The 10,857-nt window shown below is 32.1% G+C and overlaps 1 protein-coding gene across 1 annotated transcript in view; it reads left to right on the forward strand.

Moving 5' to 3' along the window:
* Positions 1 to 10,857, forward strand: part of LOC106692686 (Insulin receptor substrate 53 kDa) — a gene marked incomplete at its 5' end in the record, with an annotated part of 52,649 nt that overhangs the window by 9,939 nt on the left and 31,853 nt on the right. Inside the window, 1 exon segment of the mRNA XM_067049634.1 lies at positions 6,209 to 6,280. Within this exon segment, the coding sequence (XP_066905735.1) occupies positions 6,209 to 6,280 (72 nt within the window).

The following is a 10,857-nucleotide window of genomic DNA, read 5'->3' on the forward strand; positions in this document are numbered from 1 at the left end:
TGTGGTTGTTATCTTGTTTTGTTTTTAGCCCTGAAGAAGGCTAGAAACTCTAGCCGAAACATCGGCACATAAAATAAGTTAATCATACTTATTTGTGTTTTTCATTGACCGCACCCCCAACCATCTTCTCCTCATTTATCATCCACGGTCAACTATCTCTCACAATTATTATTATTAATATTATTAATGTGAGAGCGGGTAGTGTTAAAGCAATGTGGTACTCCTGAAACCAAGGTTCGAGAATGACAGATAATTATTTTCTGTTTCACTGTAGCCCTGAGTCAACCCTGTGGGTTTGGGAGCCGACTGGAGTCCACCCAGCCTCATGAAGTGGGCCTTAATAGGGCGGTAATTAAACTATGGCGGTCGAGCGTCATTCTGACCAATTCACCTCGTCATATTAGGTCATAAACAGAAGACGTAATAACACGTAAAAATAGAAAAGCAGATATAGGAAAACAAAGTATTAATATTTTAATAAATATCGGTATTTTTTTCAACAATATTTTTATTTTTAAAAAAATTAATTTTTTATTAAATAAACATGGTCGACTCTACACTGAAGTTTTATAATATGGAGGACAGTAAAGAGCAGAATATCCTAAACAAAAGTTAAACTGCCCTTAGAGCGCGAAGCAGTAGTTTGATAGCCTCGAGTCTAGTTTCTCAATAAGGGCGAGAAGACAACTCCAACCCTTTCAGAATCACTTTATCAAGGGCTTATATTACAGTTGCAATAAGGCCAAGGTTCCAATCTGGTATTTTAGCAAACTGACAAACTGAAATTACCCAACTATCTCAACTTATCTTCACATCAGCATCTCTTCTTACTTCACTCATATATTTTTATGATATGATCGCTATAAAATAGCGAATTTAGTTGATTACAATAGCTTTGTGTACTATATAAACTCAATAATAAAACTGTACTGACTTCAATTATTACTTAATAGTAACAAAATCACTGTTGGAACATTTATATCTGTATCATGAATGAATGTCCATGTATATACAAATAAATAAGTAAATTTCTATTTTAAATCTCCGAATTTAGAGGATTGAAACAGGTATGCGCGCTATATAAACTCATTATTAAACCTTTTAATGTAAATAAACATTATATTGTTTATACAATTATTTATATTTAGTTAAAAATCAAATTTAAATACTGAATCTATATCACCCTATTTTTAAATAATTTTAATTTTGTACATATATTTACTAACTAGATTTTCATACGTATTTTATTATTTCTTATTTCCTATATTTTGATGTTAATATTATTTTTAACCACCGCAACCCACTAGTTTCTAACCTTGCTTCCTCTTCCATTCCTGGCAATCCTCCGAGGCGCCTGAAAAGAGGATGGTCTCGTGACCTTATATTGTAAAATGTTTTAAGAGTTCTACTACTGGGTAGTATCTCTGCTGCTGTATCATATCATTATCATTATGATCAAATTTACTTGTTGTATCTTTTATACAGTTGTAAATATCAATAAAAAAAAAATATATATATTTATATTATTTCTCACATATAGCCTTTTTCCTTTAATATTTAGACTATTTGTGTCTTTTAAGACTATTTATGTATATAATAACCTATAATGTTAGTTATTTTCTAATCATTCATAATTCCTTTTATTTATTATGCTTTTTATCTTCTTTTTTTTCTTAATCCTGAAATTCTGGCCGAAACGTTGACACTAATAGATGAATATTTACATATTTATATTCTTTATTGACCGAACCACCAATCATTTTAAACAATTTTTATTTTAAAAGTCTAAACTCCTTTCACAGGCAGGTATGGCTTTCCCCGATCAGGCCCTTGGCTTCCGTTCATTACTCGGAAGCCTCGGTAAATTTCTTAAGCCTCGGGATCCTTTGATAAAGTGCAGAAGAAGGAAACTGAAAGGAGATGCTGATAGATGGGAGGGCACCAGTCATCTCCTAATTAGCAGGATCCTTACTAAGGATAATCGCCTCTTCTTTTCATGTTCTTCCTTGCTTTCTCCTTGCCTCCTCTTTGGGTGTTGCAGATACACCTTGTTATACTAATACACCGGGCTGATTTTCCCTACTTAAAAAAGGACATAAGTCCACAAATTTGCAAACTTAACCCGTGATTAGTAATATTTACAGTGGGGTGTATAGAAGCAATATAATAGACTAATTCTATAATAAAATATATATATTTTTTCTGAACGGAATATGGTGCGGGTGCGGTCAAAAAAACTCAAATAGTAAATGATTATGCTATTTTTATTGAGCCAACGTTTCGCCCCACGTTGCAAGGCTTCGTCAGGGCTAAAAAAGATACAAACACTTGACATAGTTAAAAAAAAAAAAGAAAAAACATAAGTGGAAAATATCAGGAGTATACAATGAAAAGTAAAATATAATAATAATAATTATTAAACATAATAATATAATAATAAATAATTATTACATTTTACTTTTCATTGTATACTCCTGATATTTTTCACTTTGTTTTTTCTTTTTTTTTTTTAACTATGTCAAGTGTTTGTATATGTTTTAGCCCTGACGAAGCCCTGCAACGTGGGGCGAAACGTTGGCTCAATAAAAATAGTATAATCATTTACTATTTGATTTTTTTTTACCGCACCCGCACCATATACTAAACACACGGTCAATCAATAATCTTCCTATATATTTTTTCATTTCATGTACGTAGTTCGATTTTTATCCTTCTGTTTATATTGGTTTAGAGAATGATTTTTTTTTTTTTCATTTACTTATTTATTTTATGTTATTTTTTATTTTTTGTTTATTTATTTTTATGATTTTTATTTGCAATGAATGTGACAAGTTATCACCTATTTCCCAACAATGAAAGTGTAATATTTATCAATTAATAACGTTTTGATTAAAAAAGAAAAAAAGTTTTATTATGTTGTATACAAGTTGTTACTGGTTCTTGAGGGTGCCACATTTTAAGATATATGTGCCTGCTTGGGGATTTGTGTAGCTGAGAGATTTGAGACGTAGGTTTATGCAACCTTGGAACTGCAGCGTTGTTGGTCCGATTCGGCCTGGGTGGTCGGTCGTCTTTCATTTCTGTGGTGGTCCCACGACCATGTTCAGAATATGTAGGAAATGAAGGGACTCAGGAAAAAAATGTATACCTGCTTATCTGTGACAAAGTTTCAGATTTGTAAAAACACAAAACATCTTTAGTTAACAAATTATTAATATTATATTAAAACAAAATAGAGTTCATATTCAGGTTTTTATCCTAGCATTGCATATAACAAAGAAGGGAGTGCTCTATGTTAATTATGCCCGGCCTTCTACAAAAGACTGGGTTCGTTCTTCTTGGTCTCTCCCTGACGATCCTGGTTCATTTGTCGTTGGGCGATAAAGGAGGCGAACAAAGAGGCAAGAGCTGGCTATAAATCTCCTCTTACCATCTGTTCTTCTTCCTTCCAGTTCTCGTCCGTTTAGTCTTTTTGTTTCCTTTTCATATTTTAATCCAAAGGGTTTGTTTATAAATCATATTCACAGTATGGAGGTGTTACTGTTTCCATCTGTGGGTGGTCTTCATGGACTTGGCAATTTTTTAAAAATTGTAGATAAAAATAAAAAAAATTAAAATTTGGACATATATTTTGGCCAAAAATTAAGGGCATAATAGTAATATTTATTTATTCTGCGACTAGTCCCTTTAGAATAATGTTACAGGCGTCATAATTAGGCTTTAGGGTCTTAAAATTAAATTAAAATTAAAATTAAATAATAAATAATCACAAAATATAATTAAAATAATGAATTGGGAAAGAAAAAAAAGAAAAAATAATAATTAACAGAATATATAAAATAAAATCATATATCATATCATAAATCATAAGGTGGCTGACTTTTAATAAAATGATAAGGAATAAAAGTATTACTGAACTAAAAATAATTAACAAAAAAGGTACAATTATTGTTTATATAAATATTTACAAGTTTGAAAGAAAATAAGAAACATTAAATTTTCTCCATTTGATGTTTCTGATTTTCAGTCGGTGTTTTTTTTGTCTGTGTTTTAAAAAAATCATTGTAAATCTTAAGGCATATTCTTTATATTAAATCTTATCTCTCTTTCTATCAATTTAAATTTTTATTTGAACAATTTAAGTTATTGTTCGAGAATTGGTTGAATAGTAGGTGATTAGAGATACAGGATTTGAAAGTTGGAAGGTAATAGAACTACGAACGAAGGAGGAAGTAGAATACCATAGGGAAGAGGAACGGATAAGGAAATATTTGCCCTAGGCTGCGGTTCAATGGGCAGTTACATATAAGGCTGAAGACCGTGAGTGGGTGTTACTGGAATGCACTGAGGACATGAAGGATGCAAGGAAATTTCTACAACGGAAGGAGGAACATTTTGATCTCACATAGAGCATATTTGTGAGAATCAGAATCACTTGTTTAATCGACATTTAAATTTAGATCACCGGTGTTCCTCAAGGTAGTATCTTAGGTCTCATTCTTTATACGGTTTATACAGCTGACATCCCAACCCACCCTAACACCGTCCTAACAACATACGCTGATGACACATGTATACTTTCTGTAAACAACGACGCAACTAATGCATCACAAACACTACAGGCACACATAACATCTATTGAAGAATGGTGTAAAAACTGGAGAATCAAAATAAATCCTGACAAATCCCACCAGATCAACCTCTGCCCTCCTATCCTACAGTATCCTTTCTAAATACACCACTAATGCCTGTTGAACAGATTTGATACTTAGGACTCCATCTTGACATGAGACTTACTTGGAATCCACACACAAGACTGAAACGACAAGCAACTTCTCGCAGGGGTAAACTAAATACTAGTGTAACTTAATTGTGTTATTTTATTTACATAATTCTCATTATCTTTGAAATCGATTTTTTTTTTCACTTTCTGGATTTCCCCTGGGGAACTACAAATGGAAACAATAGAAGAAAGTTGTAGCAGTGACCTACAACTTGGGAAATCCATCCTCAACAAGAAGACTAAAGTTAGAAATTCTATATTTGTCTATCCTATTATGGACATTCTATTATCTACTATTTTATTTATTGATCCTCTTCATCTTTTTCTCATATTAACTTCTTTCTCCCCGATTCGAAGTCAATTATTTATTTTATTAAATCTAAAAATGTCATTATTCTTGTTATTAACTTTTCTTTCTCTCTTGTCTTAAGAATTATCATATTTATCTATTTATCTCATCTTATTTTTAATTTATATATATTTTATTGATGATTCATCGTTCTTATTCACAATCCTTCAATTGTTATAGAAGTGCCGTTGTACAAGACTACAACCCTGATCATCAATTTAAAAAAAAAAATCTATTTTATTAAAAAAAACTGTTCTCACTCTTCCTCATGATTTTAATTTATTATTATTTATATATAAATAGTTGACCGTATAATATAAAATATTTTTAATATTTTAACAAGATAACGATATATAGAATGCCTTTTTAACCTATCGTCTTGAACAGCCCTGATGAAACCATGCAAGTTGGGGCGAAACGTCGGACATTAATAGTTGAAAACGATTTTGTTCTTTTTTGACCGCAACCCTCACCATCTTCTTCATATATTATTATTTACATGATGTACTGGTCTCATTTTCTGATTTTTTATTTATCTTTTCCATTTTTTATCATTATTACCTTATTATACTGTTTTATTTTAATTTTAGCATGGCTGTTAACTTTTTGTTGTTGTAGCCCTGAAGAAGGCGTGATATTCAGGCCGGTTCGTTGGCAGAGTAAATTATTCTTTAATATGTACTAATGGTATTGTAAAGTTTGTTATAGTCCTAATAATTATTGCCCTTGAGTATGGTAGATTTACTTTTAAAATTATTGCTTACTGTTACGCTTTATTACAATTCTAAAAAGCTCATAGTAGAGTCCATCTATATCACTATTTCTTCAGTCGCTTCCAATAAAACAGTAAATGGCGGAATGAAGAAGAGAAAACACTAAAAGGAAACTTTATTGCAACTGCTGAGATAGAAGTTGTGTAATTCAGAGCACTGCTATGTCCCTCTCAAAGCCGGGGGCGACGTTTCTTTTCATTTAATTAAAAACAAAACTTCATCAGCCTTTTATTTATCTCTCCTTCCTTCTGTTACCTTTGTAGAGACCAAGGATTAATTCGATACTGTTTATTTCTGTTTCAGCTTAAGGCCTTTTACGTGGATCTTCTCGTCCCATTGGAAACCAACCTGGAAAAAGACACCAAAGTTGTTCAGGTGAGGTTATGTTAAAAGATCATTTGTCATTGACGAATTTGAAAATTCCACAGGTCTATACAATGTGGGGACATTTCAGAATATGAGAACCCTAATGATTAACTTATCAAATACGCTAGTTAAAATCATACATTCATTTAATATTTGGAAATAAACAAACATTAAAAAGCAGACTTTGTCATTGTTAATAAAAATACTTAACATGAATTGTACACCGTCTATACAGACACATGTGTGCTCGCAGTTAATAATAACCCTTAGATTGCATGTCATACTCTCCAATCCCATATCACAGCCCTCGAAGAATGGTGTCGAAATTGGAGGATTAAAATAAATCCCATCAAATCACCCTTCGTCGTAAAACTACCTACTCACCTACAGTATACTTTAATAATGTGGCTCTTACCCCTGTAGAACAGATTCGTTATCTTGGACTACATCTTGACAAACGACTAACCTGGAATCCTCATACAAGACTAAAAAGGCAGGAGATGCACACCGATTCCGACTATTACAACATTTACTAGACAAACGGTCTAAACTTCCAATCCATTATAAAAGACTGATCCACATGACTGTAATAAGGCCTATCTGGGCATACGGAGTTGAGCTTTGGGGCTCCACTAAACCTTCGAATTCCTCTCGTATCCAATCTTACAATCAAAAATCCTCAATGCTCCTTACTTTGACAAATAAAATCATACATAAAGACCTAAATATTCCTATATAACCGATCTAGCCCGAACCCGATATCATTCCTTCCATTATAAACTCCCTAACCACCCAAACCCACTAGTTTCCAACCTTTCTTCCTCTTCCATTCCTGGCAATCTCCCGAGACGCCTGAAAAGAAGATGGCCTCTGGACCTTATATTGTAAACATGTTTTTAAAGTGCTACCAATTGTTTTTTCTTTTCATGCTGTATTATACCGTTGTGATCTTACTTCAAATTTACTTGTATTTTATATATAGTTGTAAATGTCAATAAATAAATAAATTAAAAAAAAAAAGATTTATTTGGATAATTTTTTTTTTATTCCGGTGACCATTGTTCATAAATCTTTCAAAACACCTCTTCATTTTATCCAATTCCTACGGTAATTTTACAAAATTTAGGTTTAATGTCCTTATAAGGGAGAAATATTAGTTTTAAACAAAGAAAAACTTTTTAAAGTTTTATTTTATATCTCCAGTTCTTAATCTGTTTACATAGATCCAGTATGTGCCCTTTGGTGCAGTTTTTAGAGTCCTAAACCATTGCCAAGTTTCGTCTAGATCGGTTGAGTAGTGTTGAAGTTAATTTTATTTATTTATTGAATAGAAATCAAAGGCCTATGTAGGACAAAAATTTTGGGCTAAAAAATTATATTTTCGCGTTTTTTTAAAAAAAAATTTATTTATTCTTTCTTAAGGTGATAAAAAACGGATTTCGCTACTATTGTTAAGTGAAAGTTTTATGATACGCACACCGCACGAAATTTTTAAATTATCCAGTATATTTTTTTGGCTTATTATATTTTAAAAATAAATTTCTCGAATCAATGTTGGTCCAGAAATTTATTATTCGTTTCATTGTGATAATACTTTTCAAATGACTGGATCTAAACGGTGGAACTGGCCATTGTATCTTAGGAAATAGCCTTCTAGATAAATCTAATCGAGATCGAGATAAGAGAGGGCGTAGTGTTGTTGCCTGAGGCTATCCTCCGCCACCAGTTGAGGGGGGGGCGCGAGCTAATTTTCAATTTCCCAGCTCCCCCTCCCCTTCTAATCTCATCCTAACATTTTACTAAATGTCATTGCTCTCGAGATTTACTGCCTGTGAGGGCTCGCCCCCTGTCTGTCGGCGCTGGGCCCCAACAACAATTAATTTGTACAATATCCAGTCCAGGGGTTTCTCCCTAGGTTTACGGTAGTAAGTACTGTTACTAGACTAACTGTTTTGCAAGGAGGTGACTCGGTCAGAGTCATTTTTAATCCAATAAAGGATACCCAATTTATGATGACGCTGGGCGGACTCCAGGAAGGGGCTCCAGAACTCACAGGGTTGACTCACGGTTACAGTGTAACAGAAAACAATTTTTTGCCCAGCCTTATTCGAACCCGGGTCCTTGGAGTTGGTATCATCGTGCCTTACCACTGTGCCACCGCGCTCCCTATTAAACTAATATAAAAATTTAATTTTAGCTTTATCAAAACGGTGCTGCCCAACTGCATTAGTTTCCCTCATACACAGCATACTCAAATTAGTAAAGAACAATTTGTTTTGAAAACTACTAAATAGTTACATTATAAAATAATATAAATAGTCATGGTATACATTTTCTTTTAATTATATGCTAAAATTAAAAATGATGTTTTTACCTTACATATTTTCATTTTTTATAGCTTTTTAATATTCTTTATAAATGTTAATATTCTTCATTATTTAATAAATAACTCAAACACTATCCAATTATAGTCTCAAAACTTTATTTCTTTTATTCATCCAACGTTTCGGCCAATAATAAACACTTATCTGTGATAAATGCTTATCTGTGATAAATGTTTATTAATAGTGTTTGCAGAGAAATAATTTTTGACTGTTTTTTTAATGGATAATTAACTAATTAGATATAAATGTTTTGACCTGGGCAGAATAACCTGAATGAAGTTTTAGAGTTTTTAAATTATATGTTTGCAAAGTGGTAATGAGATGTCCCTGAAGATGGCCGGATTGGCCGAAACGTTGGATGAATAAAAGAAATAAAGTTTTGAGACTATAATTGGATAGTGTTTGAGTTATTTATTAAAGAATTGCCAGTCTCAAAAAAATATTAAGATTATAAATAAATTCTTCATTATTTTTTTATATATATTTTTTTATCATTAATTATTTCTCCTTCTCACAGATAACTTTTTTTTTCATCAAACATAAAACAGGAGTTTAGTCCACAGTATAAAAATTTAAAAAATTGAAGGCAGCACACTTCAACTGACATCATTGTACCACATCATGTTATTTTCAATGGAGGGTACGAAAAAAAAAAAACAGTATAAAAATTAATTTCAAATATAGCAACAATTTATTAGGTAAAAAGCTAACATGGTGGTCAAGAATTATATTAAATAAAAATTCAAAATCGCATTCTATATACATGCATACAAATAAAGTAAAAATAAATACATTAGGCTAAAAGTAATAAATATAAAAAGGACACTATTAATCATCATCACCTCCTTGCACAACCGTTGTTCTAGTAACAGTAGTCCCTTACTAAGTACTGAACATCTGACCCTTCATGGGTTGTAGCGGTACAGATAATTTTTTTTTTTTATCACTATAATGAATAATAAGAAAAAAGGTTTATAAATATAAAGATAGCATATCGTATAAAAAATAATAAATATACACATATTATAAAAGTAATACATATATGTATGATGGGAGTGGGTAGCTCAATGGTAAGGTATAGTGCTATTAACTCTACGACTAATATTTCGACTGCCCTGCGATGAACTATATTATATTCTAGAAGAAAAGAGTTTTAATAATTTCGAAATTTACTAAAAGTTTATCCAGAGGCCTGGGAGATATTTCCCTGCTAAGCCAATAAAAAAAAAAGTTCTACGAGAGAGATGTGTTGTGTTGTTGACCTAAAACATGGAATTGTTGTTGGCTGAGACAACTATCGGCTGTTGACCGTGTTGTTGCAGTGACATTATTGTTTCACCGGCAGCTGCTTCTTGTTTGTTTAGGTTCCCTAGGTAGCCCCCCCTGTTCGGTCTCTCTTCCAGCAAACATCATCTGGAGGCGGTACACGCAGGGAAAGTAAACTCGGCGTGTAGGCGATACTGTTAGCATTACACGGGGTAACTAATTTAGTTCTATACTGATATTGTGGAAAAAAATGTACATAACACGAACTGTTTTATTTATTTATAAAAATAAATGGAAAGGTGAAACAAAAGATAGTTGATTCTTGACACCTCCGTGATAAGGGGAGTAAATATTATTTATTATGCATGGGGGCGAATACAAAATTTATTATAATAATATTAAAATTAAATCTGTATCGCTACAAACCATGAATGGGTTCAGTACTTTTTAAAGAAGTAGTGTTACTAGACCAACGGTTGTGCAAGGAGGTGATTTGGTCAGAATCACGCTCGACCGCCAGATTTTTGCTCAATTAAGGGGCTGGGTTGACCTCAGGAGGGCTCCAGAACCCATTATAATATTATTACATTTATTATATAATAAAAGATCTTAGCCCTGCAATGAAATGAAGCCCTGCAAGCTCCTGATGTATAATTAATAGTTTTTATAATTATGAGGGATAGTTGACCGTAGGGATGGGATATCGAAAGAAAAATATCGATATTTTAAAATATCGATATCGAAAATTTAACGAATTAAAGTAATGATAATTATAAAATGATAACATAGCAAGACATAGGAAGACATATTTTATGTCATACCTAATCAAAATACATAAGAAACCCCTAATAACTATGAAACAAAACAACACCACGACAACCCTAACAAATATAAACTAAAATATAATTGCTTTATTGAAGAAAATTTAAAAATAGA

Source organism: Halyomorpha halys, unplaced genomic scaffold (assembly GCF_000696795.3).
Source record: "Halyomorpha halys isolate HHAL.00 unplaced genomic scaffold, Hhal_1.1 Scaffold67.1, whole genome shotgun sequence".
Taxonomy (NCBI): Eukaryota; Metazoa; Arthropoda; class Insecta; order Hemiptera; family Pentatomidae; genus Halyomorpha; species Halyomorpha halys.